This window comes from Sorex fumeus, unplaced genomic scaffold (assembly GCF_029834395.1).
Source record: "Sorex fumeus unplaced genomic scaffold, SorFum_2.1 ptg000093l, whole genome shotgun sequence".
In the NCBI taxonomy this organism is placed as follows: Eukaryota; Metazoa; Chordata; class Mammalia; order Eulipotyphla; family Soricidae; genus Sorex; species Sorex fumeus.
The window spans coordinates 6,351,842-6,367,621 of record NW_026606150.1 but is presented as its reverse complement, the minus strand read 5'-3'; the positions used below and the strand labels follow the sequence as shown (position 1 = coordinate 6,367,621).

At 60.1% G+C, this 15,780-nt stretch overlaps 1 protein-coding gene across 1 annotated transcript; it reads right to left on the bottom strand.

The window, feature by feature from the left end:
* Nucleotides 1–10,105: 10,105 nt before the first annotated feature.
* On the bottom strand, nt 10,106–12,915 carry GSTP1 (glutathione S-transferase pi 1). Its single transcript, XM_056131774.1, has 7 exons — nt 12,865–12,915; nt 12,712–12,747; nt 11,542–11,648; nt 11,378–11,465; nt 10,715–10,818; nt 10,524–10,631; nt 10,106–10,348 (listed from the first exon to the last, which is right to left on the bottom strand). Coding segments are annotated over exons 1-7 (633 nt in total). The 5' UTR covers nt 12,866–12,915; the 3' UTR covers nt 10,106–10,159.
* Between the last annotated feature and the right edge of the window lie 2,865 nt (nt 12,916–15,780).

Genomic DNA, 15,780 nt, shown 5'->3' with positions numbered 1-15,780 from the left:
CGGGCCTTTTAGGGACGGGCCCGCCCGGATGATCCGCCCCGGCCCGCCCCTGCCCGCCCCGCGTGCTGAGTCACGGTGCCCCCGCGCTCCATCACCCGATTCTCTGCCCGGGCCGCGGCGCCCTGCGCCCCTCTCCAGCCCTCACGCCGTAGCTTGGGGGTCGGGGGCACCGGGCGAGCTCCGGGAAGGCTTCCAGAAACTTCCAGAGTGCCCCGGGGCCTCCCAGCCCAGCCCCCTTCCCCTGGCACAGCCCCTGCACCCAAATCTGGCGGCGGGCACCTGGCCCCATGGGTAGAGGACCCCAAAGATGCTCGGTGACCCAGACATGTGGCCCCACGGATAGAGACGCCGTGAGATGCTGCAGGACTCACAGCCTCTCCCCTCAACCCCCCTCCCCAACACACACACACACACACATGCACGCACACCCTCTCTGGGTTTCTGTGCCCCTGGGGCTGGGGTGACGCCTCTTGTTCCGCCACCTCTGAGTCACCTGCCACCCGACCTCTCCTGGGAGGGCACCTGCCTGCACCTCTGGTGAAACAGGCATTTGGCAAAGAGCGATAGAGACGTGGGTCTCACATGGCCTTGGCAAAGGGGCTCTGGGCCCATTCGTGCGGGCGTTTCTAAACACCGTGCCCGCCTGAGTCCTGGCCAGCTGTCCCGGGCTGCAGCGCCCAGGTCCTACCCTGGACCCAGCACCACTGTGAGGGACACAGATGTGACCATCCATGCAGGTCTCTGAAGGCCTGGGGGCAGCTGGGGGCAGTGGCTGAGCTGACCCGAGCAGGTCAGCAGACTACCTCAGTGGGACACGGTCCCCGGGGAGGCCACGCCACCCCCTCACTCGTGGGAACTCCGTCCCTGATGGTCCAGTGAGCCCAGACCTCTGGGCATTGGAGAGGCTCCCTGAGAGAGAGCGCAGACCTGAGCTCAGTGAGGGAGGGGTCTCGGTATACTCAGAGTCCTGCCCAGGGTCCCCCCCACTGCTTTCTGCTCCCCTAAGGCCCCCCATGAGGCCCAGAGTCGAGGCTTCCTCGGCCCGGGGGGGACGGGCAAGCATCGTCTCTTCCTGGTCTTGGCCAGCGACCCCGCCAGAGGGCCTTAAAGAGGCTCACGGGGACCCCAGGGGGCTGCTCCCTGCCCTTGCCAAGAGCCAGGGGCCAGGACTAGGGGGCTGGAGGTGGGGTCGGCTGAGGGCAGAGGGGGGAGCCGCAGGGTGGGGGCGCTCAGGGCCACACGCTAGCAGAGACTTCCGCCTCCAGGTGCTGCCAACACCACTTCATCGCTGAGAGCCACACTCTCTCCTATTCAGCCTGAGCCAAGAGCAGCCTAGAGCTGACCTTCAGAGCTCCAGGCTGCCTGGGGCTGCGAGAGCAACTTCAACAGTTTCCATTTATGCGCCCAGAGGGAGATTGTCCTGTGGGAGCCAGAGATTGTCCTCTGGGGACTGGAGATTGTCCTGTGGGGATTGGAGATTGTCCCGGGGTTGGGAAAGTGTTCTGGGAGCCAGGAGATTGTGGGGCTGGGAGATTGTCCTGAGGGAGTTTGGTCCCAGTAGGGCAACCAACGGAGAAGCGGGAAGAAAAGAAACAGTTGCGTCTTTTATCAGAAGCAGAATGAAACTTTCCCTTCAGTCACAACTTCTAAAGAGACCGTGGGCCCCAGTCTTTCCCACGCTGACTCTGGTGCACACACATGCATGTGCACACATATTCATATCACCCTCCTGCACACATGCACGCTTGTACACACAGACCCACTTGGCTCACAGACCCACTTGGCACACAGACACACACAAGCATACAGACACACACATGCACACAGACACCCATGCACACAGACACACATGCACACAGACACGTGCACACAGACACACACGTGCACACTGACACACCCATGCTCACCGACACATCCATGCACACAGACACACACATGCACACAAACACACACATGCACACTGACACACTCGTGCACACGGACACACATGCACACAGACACACATGCACACAGACGCACACATGCACACAGATGCACACACACAGGCACAATCATGCACATAGACGCACATGCACACACACTTATTCACACTATACATCAGACACACAACAGACCACATACACCAACATACACCATACACACACCACACTTAGCATATACACACCAGGCACACATTGCACCATATACACGTAACACACATCAACACATTCCCACATGCACGTTTACACACACACACACCACACCACCACACAGCACACATCACACCCCAACATGCACAACAGGTGCATCACACTCCACCAGATGTACCCACACACAGTGCACATTCATAGCACTCAGTGTGTGTGCGCACACACACACACAGAGCAGGTGTCCAGCAGCCTGAGCCCCGGCCCCACCAACCGTCCCTCTCAACTCTGGGTAGTCTGGGGCCCGAGAACTGTCCCCCACCCAGACTAGTTTCACGTTTGTCATCTGGGGGCACACCAGATGGGCTGCGGCAACCACGCCCAGGCCTGTGGGCCACCCTAAGGCCAACTCAGGCACTCACTGCTGTGTCCGTCTGTCCATTTGTCCATCCACCCTGTGTGGATTCTCTCTTCTGCCCGTTGCCCCTGCCAGGGCCCGTGCTACCCCTCCGCCACAGCGTGGGGCTCCTGGAGGGACTCCGACAGTGCTCAGCACACGGGTGTACGTGGTCCCTGAGCACCACCAGGAGTGATTCCCGAGGACGCTGGATGTGGGCCAAAAACTAAACAAAGGAAAGAGAAGAAAGAATGGGGAGGTTGGGGTCCAGGTGGACTAGTCAGCCAGCAGCATCCTGGCTGGACACAGAACAGGGGCTGGAGCCATAGCATGGTGGGGAGGGGACTTGCCTTGCATACAGCCGACCTGGGTTCCATTCCTGGCATCCCATATGGTCCCCTGAGCCTGGCAGGAGTGATTCCTGGGCCCAGAGCTAGGAGTAAGCCTGGAACACCACTGGCTGAGACCCCCTCCCCGAAAAAAGAACAACAGAATAAAAACTACTGGAAATGTGGAGACTCTGTCTACGGAAGTGAGCTTCCCTAGGTGGGCAGTGCCGGGCAGGATCTTCCGGATGCTGGTGGCAGGAAGCAGCTGATGGGGGTGAAGCAAGGACGATGCCTGCCTGAGAAGGACGATTAAGAGTATTGGGATCTTGGTACTTCAACAAAGTGGCTTTTTAAAAGTCACTGGGAATGACTGCCCCATAAGTCTACCAGAAGGAGCCAGTATAGAGACCCCAGGAGAGAGACTCCTTCTAGTACTTGGAGGACTTGTTTTTCTCTAGGCAATGACTCAGCACTCAAAGGTCATTCCTGGTGCTGCTCAGGGAAGGAACCACATGGTGCCAAGAGACTGGGGTTGGGGGAGGGGGGAGGGGGGAGACAAAGCTTTTTGCAAACTTGAGCCTCTTACTTTTCTCCCCCAAACTTAAAAGGATTGCCTGGAATTTAGAATGCTGAAGCAGGGGGCTAAGAGAGTTAGCACAAGGGTTAAAGCACTTCCTGCACGCGCCCAACCTCAGTTCAGTCCCTGTCACCCCATAGGGTCCCCTGAGCACCACCAGGAGTGATCCCTGCGCACAGAGCCGGAAGTAGGCGCGGCTGGTGTGGTCCCAGCCAGAAAGCAACAGAAAGGAAAGTTAAAACAGGGTCAGGGGGCTGGAGCGATAGCTTAGCAGGTAGGGCGTTTGCCTTGCACGCGGCCGACCCAGGTTCGATTCCCAGCATCCCATATGGTCCCCTGAGCACTGCCAGGGGTAATTCTTGAGTGCAGAGCCAGGAGTAACTCCTGTGCATTGCTGGGTGTGACCCAAAAAGCAAAAAAAAAAAAAAAAAACAGAGTCAGAAGAGCTAATGCAGGCGCCATCCCTAAGCACAGAGCCAGGAGTAAGTCCCAAGCACAGCTCTGTGTGACCCGCCCCCACCCAGTAAACAAGCTATAGCACACCGGCCATGGCCTGTCGTTAGGGGGTGAGGGTCCCCAACACCCTGCCACTTAGCTATGTTCTTTTGGCTCTATGGGCCCGGGAGCAGCTGACCCAGGTAGATGAGGACTCTGTGCCCCGTGTGTGAAGCCCCCCATGCCCCCGCCACCTCACTGCCCTCGAACACCCCGGTGACGCTTCTCCGCCCTTTCTGTCCACGTGAGGTAGGGCTGCCGTGTGCCTGCAGCCCCCCAGCAATCCGCCAGCCTGTTCTGAAAGGCTGTTAAACGGCTACAGACGCTCCCGTCACCCCAACACTGCCAGACCCCGATTCCACTCCTGTGCTATGGGGGTCATTCCTGGCGATACCCCTGGCCGCGCAGGACTAGCACTCAGTGCTGAGTGTGCTTTCAGGGCCATGAGGAGGAGCCCCAGCAGGGAGGGGGCGCCCACAGCTCCCCCGCCCCCCGGGTGGACCATGTGGGTGTCTCTAGGGAGGAAGGAAGCAGGGCTGCAGGGGGCGTCAGGCAGGGTCCGGAGGGAGAACTCCTGGGCGGGGGTGGGGTGGGGAGTGAAGTCTGTCCACTCCTCGTGTCCAGCAGTCCGACCTGCAGGCCCTGCACACCTTCATCCGCCCCAGAGCAGGTGGGCACAGCCTGAACCCTGGTTCCCAGGCGCCCCCAAACCCGCTCCTGCTCAGCCGCAGGAATCCCATGTCCAGCCTGGCCCAAGCCCCCATGTCCCTCTCTGGCCCGACCACCCGCTTCTGCAGATCTCCGAGGAGGAATCGTCTCCTCCATTCATGACCCCCTAAGGCACCAGCGAGCAGGAATCACTTGGAAGGACAAAGACGGCACAGAGAGGGACAGAGGTCAGCTGGGTGCCCTGGCCGCATCTGGGAGCAACAGAACCCCCTCTCTTGCAGGGACCCAGGGTCACGTGCGGGGCAGGAGGCTGCCCGCTTCCCTCCCCCGGGGCCGGCCGTGAGCGGGTGGGCACCAGCGTGACTAAGCGAAGCTGCCCAGGCGGCCGGATGGTGCTGGGGGCCGGGGGGGACAGGGCTGCGCTTTGTCTGCTGGGGTCACATCTGCGCCGCACGCCCCCTACCGCGCGAGGACGGAATTGCAAGGAGGCGAACAAGCGCAAAGCACGTGTGAGAGCACGGCCAAGAGGCGCGCGGAGGTTCGCCTGGACACGGCCCCCGGGCTCGGCCCCTGGCACCCCCCAGACTGCCCCCGCCTCACCAGGAGCGGTCCCTGAGGGCAGAGCCAAGAGTAAGGCTGGCTGAGTCAAGCTCTGATGCCCACGTTTCCTGTGCTGCTTTTCTGGAATTCTGTGTGTGTGTGTGTGTGTGTGTGTGTGCATGTATATAGGTGTGCATGCATATTCTGTGTCTGCATGTATGTATGTGCACATGTGTGCAGCACGTGCGTGTGTGTGCAACGTGTGCATGTGTGGAAGCATGTACGCTCATGCGTGTGCGCGCACACGCGTGTTGGGAATCAGATCAGCCCCAGCGCCCTCTAGTGGCAGTGTCTGTGCTCTGTCCCTGAGCCGCCTCCCTGGCCTGATTCCCAGTTGTTCCTGAGAATATGCACACACGTTGTGGGGTTGGAGGGGCATTAACACCGGGAGGGTGTTTGCCTTCACACGCGGCTGACCCGAGTTCAGTCCCTGGCATCCCACATAGTGCCCCGAGCACAGAGCCAGGAATAACTAAGCCCTGAGTATCTCCAGGTGTGATGACGCACCCCCCTTCCTCAAATAAAGATCTTTGCCGCATTGGTAGTGGAGCATTGGAACGGGGCCACGTGGAGGCCTGAACTGTTGGCCGGGCTCTACTCTTAGGACACCTACCTGCCTGCCTCTCTCTGTCTCTCTCCTCTCTGTCTCTCTCCTCTCTCTCTGAATCTCCCTTCTTTCTTCCCCGTTCCTCTCTCTCCCTTCTTTCTGCCCCGTTCCCCCTCTCCCTCCCTTCCCTCTCCCCGCCCCATGAAGCCCACCCAGGCAATACTGTCCCGGCCTCACGAGTCCCACATCCCTGTGCTCAGCCCAGCAATGGCCACCCCTGGGCCCAGTGGTTCTGGGACACCCCCCCCCCCCCCGTCTCTCAGGTCCCAGGGACCAAACTCTGGGCCTCACACTTGGGTGCATGCTTGTGCCCTGTGCGCTGTCTCTCCATCCTAAAGCAGGATTTAATAACTCCCCGTTCAACACGGAATCTCCGGGCGTGGCCCCCACCGTTTAATTACAAAAGGGCAGCGAAGCTCTCTCTCCCCGCCGCCTGCGTTCCTTCGGCAGTCTCACGCCGCTTCCCCCACCTCAGGGAGATCGATGGTAAAAGGAGGACGAAGGATGGGACCAGGGCCAGGCTGGTTGGTCTCAGTTGCCGTTTATTCCGTTCCCATCTCCCTCCTCCTCTGGTTCTCCTCCTGCTTCTTCCTCCCCCATGCTACCTCACTCTCTTTCTCGCTCTGACTCCCCCTTTACCCTCCTGCTGGCTCTCGCTCCCCCAGCCCCCTCTGACAGTCCAGTTAAATCCCGAGCATGAGGGGTTGGGGTTTACACATGGGTGTGGTCACAATCAATAGGGGTAAAATCCTTCCCTCAGGAGAAGCTGCTTCTAGGACAGATTCTCAGCCAGCAGGACGACCCACCCAAGAGCGGAGAAATGGGTATGTTTCTCCTCTCCTTGTCCAACAAACATACAAACATTCATGATATTAATCATTTTGTATGGACACAGTAAGAGATACATGAAGCTTATAGAGTTGCTCTCCTGGGGTCATCTCGATCTCAGACTACAGTGCTCAGGCCAGGTTAGTCTTTCCTATCCCTAGCAGGGTCCTAATCTTGTTGTTACTTTTGGATCATGACAGCATTTGTCCATGACCATGCTCTCAACTTATAGTTGAGTATCGTGGCGCTTTGACCTGGCCCATTTCGTGCCAGGGTAGCTCACAGTCCCTCATCAGGACCCTGCTTTTGGGGTGCTAGGAACTAAGGGCAACTGAGGCTTAAGTGAAGGAAGAAGATGCCCAGAAGTACAGATTGTTTGGAGACAACTTACTCCCAAGTTACAGAAGCATGATATTAACTGTCTTGCTTTGTCCATACAAAAAGGACTTTGCTTTAAAGTAGCACTGTCCTCTCGTTGTTCATCAATTTGCTCCAGCAGACACCAGTAACATCTCCATTGTGAGACTTGTTGTAACTGATTTTTTTTTCTTTTCTTTTTGGGTCACCCAGCAACGCTCAGGGCTGACTCCTGGCTTTGCACTCAAGAATCACTCCTAGTGGTGCTCAGGGGACCATATGGGATACTGGGAATCGAACCCGGGTCGGCCGCATGCAAGGCAAACACCCTCCCCGCTGTGCTATTGCTCCAGCCCCATTGTAACTGTTTTTGGCATATCAAATATGCCACGGGAAGCTTGCTAGTCTCTGCCGTGTGTGCGGGTTACTCTTGGTAGCTTGCTGGGCTCTCCCAAAAGGACGGAGGAATTGAACCCAGGTCAACCACATGCAAGGCAAACGCCCTACCCGCTGTGCTATCGCTCCAGACGTGCTTTAAAGTAAACTATTCAAGGGACTGGAGCCATAGCACAGCGGGTAGGGAGTTTGCCTTGCATGCGGCCAACCCAGGTTCGATTCCCAGCACCCCATATGGTCCCCTGAGCACCGCCAGGAGTAATTCCTGAGTGCAGAGCCAGGAGTAACCCTTGTGCAATGCCGGGTGTGACCCAAAAAGCAAAAATAAATAAATAAATAAATAAATAAACTATTCAAAAGACATAAGGAGAGGAGAAAGGCAATTATTCACTCACATATAAATTCATAGATGTCTGAGGAATCTGACCTTTACAAGTTCACAGAGTCTGATTAGGGGAAAAAGCTGATTAGCTGGTTGGAGAAGAGAGCAGAGAGAAGTTATGGATAAGCAGAGAGCAATGGGAGCGACTCAAGAGCACTGTGATGGGTGTGACCCGATAAACCTAAACTCCACGTGGCAAGGGAGAAAGGACAAACCAACGTTATCCTACATCCCACAATCAAGGAAAAGTGTGTGGGGGGGTTCTGCAGGAATATTTCTGGGGCTTCGGACCTTCCATGCAAGCAAGACCAGGAAGCCAGTCCCGGGATCCATCCACACAGGCCGGGGCATGCTCCCCACGGTCCTGATGTCTGGGTCCCTGGACTCCAGCCCCAGCGGAGCCAGAGCCCAGCAAGGGATGTGAACCCCGGCAAGCCCCACTCCGCAGGAAGGGAGCCCCGGAGAGCATCGCGGGGGCACCTGGTGACCCCCAGTACGTGCCATGTGAGTAGCAGCCACCAAGCACAGCCCCAACACGCGGGTGGGTGAGCCCTGCCATCTGATGCATGGACCCCCGCAGAAACCTGGACTCACAGTGCTCTGTGGCCATGCCCACCTGGGCTGGCACTGCCACATCAACAGTCCCCAGGGCAGGAGGGGATGGAGATGAGCTGCTGATGTCCGCAGGTCCGAGGTGGACATTCATGAGAGGCTCGGTGGGCGGCTGGTTGCACAGGAAATACTTTGAGCTTTTTTTTTTTTTGGCTTTTTGGGTCACACCCGGTGATCCACAGGGGTTACTCCTGGCTCTGCACTCAGGAATTACACCTGGCGGTAGCTCAAGGAACCATATGGAATGTTGGGAATCGAACCCGGGTCGGCTGCGTGCAAGGCAAATGCCCTACCTGCTGTGATATCACTCCAGCCCCCGCTTTGAGTTTTTTTTTTTATTTCACTTGGGAGGAAGTTGGGGGCTCTACTCCGCAGTGCTCAGGGGTCCTGGCAGTCTTTGGGGACCATGTGGTGCCGTGGATGGAACCAAGCCCGGGAGCCTGGGCTGGCTCGGATTCGAAAGGCAAGTTCTGCTGGAGCTTCGCGCCCCTGAACCCAGGCCGGCAGGGCCCAGGTGTCGAGGTGTCAGGGATCTAGAAAAGGGGCACCCCAAAATGGGCGCACTCTGGACTCCTGGGGCCAAACTGGGGAAGGAAGAAGGAGGTGAGTACATCACACAAGCAGAGACGTTGAAACAAACGCGTGCGAGTATAGTACAGACACACAGACACAGACAGCCACGGACAGACACAGGCATGCAGACACACAGACACAGCACAGACAGACGCAGGCACACATGCATATACAGACACACAGATAAAGACACACACAGAGACACGCATGCACATAAACAGAGGCACACACGCACACAGACACATGAACACCCAGATGCACACACATACAGATGCACACACACAGATGCACACAGACACATTCACGCAGACACAAACACGCGCCCACAGGCAGCTGGGGCCTGCGTCATCAGTCTCGCGCACCGCCAGGCCAGCCTGTCTCAGCGGACACCCCGGGCAGCTGGCCAGCTGGATCTGGGCCAGGGGGCGGCGTGAGGGTTGCTGATAAACCCACTGGTCATGTGTGCGCCCCACGGTTGGCTGGGCTGGGATCACACGCCTATAGGGCGGGCCTGGTACGAGAAGGAGACCAGAGGGGCCGGGTGACTGCGGCGGTCAAACATACACTGGGCACCGGGATTTCCGGAGCTAAGTGGCAGTGGCCTTGTGCGGGGCTGTCGGCAAAGAAGCCGCGTGACGCACTGGGAAGGCCTCCCCAAGGGAGCGATCACTCCAGAGGCGTCGAGGAGGGCTCGGCGCTGTCTTTTGCGACACCTCCAGGCCAAAGCGAGGGCCAGACACGGCCCTGGGTTTGATTCCCAGCAAAACAGACATAGATCTGAGGGCCTGTCCTTCCAGCCTTACATGTGCTAATGGCCTGGGGTTTCTGTGGCCATGCGTGTCCACACCAGAGTGGGTGAGGTCACCTTAGCCCTGTGTCCAGGTGATGGATCTCCTCACTGCAATGGCAGATCAACATGGTGTCCCCGCCTGCTATAAGCCTGAGTGCCCTTCGAGGCTGCCACCTCCTACAGGAAGTCCCCCTGGTTGGATCCCAAAGGTTTGGAGTTGTGTCTCTCTCCTGAGACTCAGGGAACTGTGCTCTATCTCTGGACAGGGCCATGCCCCTGAGGCCAAAAGTACAGTTTGGGGGATGGGCAGCAGGACCCTCTGTGTGCCCACCTGGCCCCTTAGAGACCACACCACACCTCTCCCGTCTGCGTGTTTATTGCTGCTTCAGGACAGTCCCTCTTGCTGGGGAGCCACAAGGGCTCAGATCTTGCGGCTTCCAAAGACGGGGCGGTTCACGTGCTCGGGGGAGGCCAGGAAGGCCTTGAGCTTGGGCCGGGCACTGAGGCGGGCCACGTAGGCCGAGAGCAGCGGCAGCGAGTCCAGGCAGCCGGGGGCCAGGAGCTGGTGGGCCATGAGGAAGTCCAGCAGGTTGTAGTCGGCGAAGGAGATCTGCGGGGCAGATGCGGGAAGGGCCGTGGGCCAGGGCCAGAAAGAGGGAGGCCAGGGAGAGGCCGCAGGGCCCAGAACTCCAGGCGTAAAGAAGTGACCGCTCTTGGGACTCAGTTGACCCTTCTGAGAAATGGGCCTGCAGTGTGTATGTGTTTGGGGGGGGCGCAGCACTCACCTGGTCGCCCACGATGAAGGCCTGGCCGCCCTGGTTCTGGGCCAGTAGAGTCTCAAACGGCTTCAGGCGCCCGGGCAGCTCCTGGATGTACTGGGCTTTGCCGTCCTCCTGTGGTGTAGATGGCTCCAGTGGGCACCGTGGCCTCTGCCCTGGCCCCCCCGGCCCCGGAACCGCCCCGGGGTCCCACTCACATAGTTGTGGTGGATGAGGTGGCCGCAGCGTTTGCGGAGGTCCTCCACGCCATCATTCACCATGTCCACCTGGGCCGCTGTCCGCGCATCCTTGCCGTAAAGCCCTGGCCAGGCACAGGGCCAGGCTCAGACTCTGAGCTGGTCCCGGGGTCCCCGCTGCCCCCCAGGCTACTGCCCGCAAACCTCATCTGGCTGTGGTCTGCGTCACACCCCGTGCCCCTGGGCCCAGCACGTCCTGCCTGAGTGCCCTCCACCCGGACCCCTCCCGATGTCCACGGCAGCCAAGGGGCGGAAGAGGAAGTGGGGGGCTGTGGCAGACCACTGACCACTCCCCTGGGGCTGAGAAGTTGCCTGAGAGCTCCACCTGTCATCTGGGGCCCCCCAAACACATTCCTGCCCCCCGCCTCGAATTGGGGCTGCAGGCCTGCTCTCTGCACAGATTTTCGGCAGGACCAGAGTGGGGAGGGGGTCAGGCCCACCGCCAAGGCCTGGGGCCTTCCCGCACGCGCCCATGAGGCCCAGGGACCCATCCAGAACACAGAGCAAGCCAAGAGGGGCTCCGGCTTCCTGTCCTCTGGGGACATGGGGTGGGGTGGGGGCGTCCTCTAGTCGCAGGATTCTGAGAGGACCCAGCCCCCCACCCTCTCCCGTCCCCCGACTCACCCAGAGAGCGGCCCAGGTGCCGCAGGATGGCGTTGGACTGGTACAGCGTGAGGTCTCCATCCTGGAACTTGGGCAGCTGCCCATACAGCTGCGGGGGCACAGCTGGGTGAGGGGTGCCGGCCCGCCCACCTCCTCCCTGCCCCGCCCCTCCCACGCTCACTCACACACGAGGCCTTGAGCGGGCTCTGCATCCAGGTCTCCCTGGGCACCACCTCCTCCTTCCAGCTCTGACCCTGGTCAGCCAGCAGCATGCGCATGGCCTCACAGCGCCCTGTGCGGGGCACAGGGCAGTGGGTGCGGGGACCCGGGCTCGCGTGTGCCGGGTGCAGCAGGCTCAGGGACCCCAGGCTTGCTGTATGCTTGTGCACTGCGGGCAGACGGCAGGATGCGGGGAGCCAGCCTTGCAGCAAGCTGGGGAGTGGACTGGGCTGCAGGAACTCAGGGGAGCAGACAGAGGGGCACAGAGCCCAGCTGGACAGCAGGGGAAGAAGTGTCAGGGGAAGGAAGAAGGACAGGATAGAAATCCCAGCTTTCCGTTTTGTTCCACTTTGGGGTCAAACCCGTAGGTGCTCAGAGCTGACTCCTGGCTCTTCATTCAGGAATCACTCTGGCAGTGCTCCGGGGATCATACGGGATGCCAGGGACTGAACCCGGGGTCAGCTGTGCACAAGCCAAGCGCCCTCCCGGCTTACTATCGCTTTGGTCCCAGAAATCTCAACCTTTGAGCCTTCACGGGAGAGGATGAACCGTGGGGAAAGAATGGAAACCGAGACCCCAACGGTCTTTGAAGAAAGGGGCAGACGCGGGGTCCCCCAGGACAGTTGCCTTTGGACCCAAGAGGATGCAGCCTCAGATGGGGCAGAGCCATAGAACAGCGGGTAAGGCACTTGCCTTGCATGTTGGCGACTGAGGGTGGATCCCCGCCACCCCATATGGTCCCCAGCCCAGCCAAGAGTGATCCCCGAGCAAAGAGGATCAGGCCCCGCCTCCGACACGCCCTCTTCCGCCTCGCCCACCAATGAGGCCCCGTCCACAAACCAGATTCCTGTCCCGGCCTCGCCCACAAACGAAGCCCCGCCCCAAAGTCCACGTCCGGCCCGCGATCTAGGCGTCCTGGCCCCGCCCACAAACCAGATTCTGGTCCCGCCTACAAAAGACCCCGCCCATAGCCCGGCCCCGCCCACAAACGAGGCCCCGCCCCGCTGTGCCAGTCCCAAAGTTCACGTTCAGACCGCGGTCTCCACCTCCCCTCCCGGGCCTGCGCGCAGAAATCTGCCTGGAGTCGGGGGGGCACCTGGCCGTGCCCTTGGACGTCCTGAGGACGCGGGACCCACCTCGAGCGGGGAAGTAGACGATGGTGTAAGGCGGCACTAGGAGAGATGGACAGACAGACAGGGCGGTGAACGAGGACCCCCGGGGCAGGGAGCTGGGGTCCGACGCTCCGGGTGGCCAGCCCGGCCCCGCCCCCACCGGCCCACTCTACTCACTGGCTCCGGGCGAGGCAGTGAGGACGTGCGGGAGGCTGAAGGCGCGGGAGCCCCAGGCCTTATATTTAGGCTCGCTCCTCCCTTCACCCCGCCCCGTCCCGCCCCGGGAATGCGCCCGGTCACCTGGAGCCGGGTCCCGGCCACCTGTCCCAACGCCGGGGCACCTTGGCTTTGCAGGAGCGCCCCGCGCCCTCGCCGGGCACCCGTCCCCAAATGCCAGCGCACCTTGACCTTGTAGGAGCGCCCCGCGCCCTCCCCAGGCACCTGTCCCCAAACGCTGGCGCACTTTGGCTTTGCAGGAGCGCCCCGCGCCCTCCCAGCCGGCCCCCAGCGCCGCGAGAGCGACTGCATCGCCCACCCAGTGCCCCTCCCTGACCTGCACGCCCGCAAAGGGTCAGCGACCGTGCGGAGAACTCCAGACACCTTCCAAGGCGAGTTACTTCCTTTTCTAAGGAGTCCTCTGGAAGCACGGAAAGGCTCAGCGACTTCCCGGAGGCCACACAGCGAGCGCACGGGACTCTAGCCCTGGGCTGGCTGACTTCAGGGCCCCCCTTTACCCATCACTCTCCTACAAAGCGCTTCTGCAAAACTTTTTATGTTTTATTTTGGTTTGATGGGGGGAGGTCACACCTAGCGATGCTCAGAGGCTGCTCCCCTCCGAGCTCATTTTGCAGACCAGCTCCCGGCGGAGCGCCGGGGACCAGGTGGTGCTGGAGAACGGGCCCGGGTACCCAGGCGCTCCCGCCCCCGGAGCCATCTCCAAGCCTGGGGCGCGGCGGGCACTTCGGGCCTCGCTGGACGGTGCTCAGGCATGGTTCCCGGCTCTGCTCGAGGGCGCCGCCTGGTGGCGCTGCGGGGAACACAAGGAGCTTGCGCGGCGCCCGGAATCTGTCCTGGGGGGAGCCAGCACCGCGTCCAGGGCCTGTGACCCCGCGGCACTGCCTGACGCCCAGCCAGTCCGCTGAGCTGCCCCTTTCCAGGCTCTCCAGAGGCTTCCTCAGAAGCAGCAGGACGGTCTGGGCCAGACTCCACATGGTTTGCAGCTTGGAAATTGAGGGCATAGCACTCCCGGTGCTCCGGCCCCCAATAAACACACGCACACACACACAAACTCACATAGCACAGAGGCCAAGGAGTCACACACACACAGCACGGGGGCCAAGGAGTCACACACACAAGCACACACACAAATACACACACACACCACAGCATGGGGGCCAAGGAGTCATGCACACAAACACACACCACAGCACGGGGGTCAAGGAGTCACACACACAAACACACACAAACACACACACACACACACCATAGCACGGGGGCCAAGGAGTCACGCACACAAACACACACACAGCACGAGGGCCAAGGAGTCATGCACACAAACACACACACACACAGCACAGGGGCCAAGGAGTCACGCACACAAACACACACACACAAACACACACACACAAATACACACACACACCACAGCACGGGGGCCAAGGAGTCACGCACACAAACACACACACACAGCATGGGTGCCAAGGAGTCATGCAGACAAACACACACACACACACACACAGCACATGGGCCAAGGAGTCATGCACACAAACACACACACACAGCACGGGGGCCAAGGAGTCACGCACACAAACACACACACACAGCACGGGGGCCAAGGAGTCACACACACAAACACACACACACACACCATAGCACGGGGGCCAAGGAGTCACGCACACAAACACACACACAGCACGAGGGCCAAGGAGTCATGCACACAAACACACACACACACACAGCACAGGGGCCAAGGAGTCACGCACACAAACACACACACACAAATACACACACACACCACAGCACGGGGGCCAAGGAGTCACGCACACAAACACACACACACAGCATGGGTGCCAAGGAGTCATGCAGACAAACACACACACACACACACACAGCACATGGGCCAAGGAGTCACGCACACAAACACACACACACAGCACGGGGGCCAAGGAGTCACGCACACAAACACACACACACAGCACGGGGGCCAAGGAGTCATGCACACAAACACTCACACACACACACACCACAGTACAGGGGCCAAGGAGTCACACACACAAACACACACACACAAATACACACACACCACAGCACGGGGGCCAAGGAGTCATGCACAAACACACACACACACACACCACAGCACGGGGGCCAAGGAGTCACACACACAAACACACACACACAAACACACACACACACCACAGCACGGGGGCCAAGGAGTCACGCACACAAACACACACACACACACACACACAGCACAAGGGCCAAGGAGTCCACACCTGACCCTGCCTGGCTGCCTGGCCGGGAGCTGGTTCTCAGCCCAGACCCCCAGCCAGACTGCCCAGTGCTCGGAGGGCAGCTGGCACAGATTGCAGGAAACTTCCCCTTTTCTCTCCCCGCCACCCGGGGTGAGAGGCACCCAGGCGTGAACAGGTTCCTGCTCTGGCAGGGGTGTGTCCAGAAGCAGCCTTGCCCAGCCTGTGTGTGGGCCAGGCGTACCCCGCCCCCCTGTCTTCCTGGGCTCCCAGGGGTGCAGACCCAGCTCGGTTGCTGCCTAAAGCTCATCCCGCCGAGCACGGGGCCTGGGCGTGGGCTTCACTGTGTCCTGTGCAGCTGTAGCTGCTCTCTGATTCTAGAACAGTTCTTGCACCCCAAAAATGCAAAACAAGCCCTGTATGTTCCCCACCCCCCAGAGGACCCCCCCACACACACACACACATTGTTTTCTGCCTGTGGATTTGCCTCTTCCGGGCATTTCATGCCAGCAGAGCCCAGCGGCTTCTCTTAGGGGAGGACTCCAGGCTCCTCCCTGAAGACGTGAGTCTCAGGCCATCCCTCATGCATCCGGGACTCGAGTGGACATGCCCGGGGGTCACCTGG

What these genes read in the sequence shown, in the direction of transcription:
- GSTP1 (XM_056131774.1), bottom strand. An exon ending in GCCCGCTCAAGGCCTCGTGT is followed by an intron (nt 11,466 to 11,541) that starts GTGAGTGAGCGT and finishes GTGCCCCCGCAG; the next exon opens with CTGTATGGGCAGCTGCCCAA. An exon ending in ACCTCATCCACCACAACTAT is followed by an intron (nt 10,632 to 10,714) that starts GTGAGTGGGACC and finishes TCTACACCACAG; the next exon opens with GAGGACGGCAAAGCCCAGTA.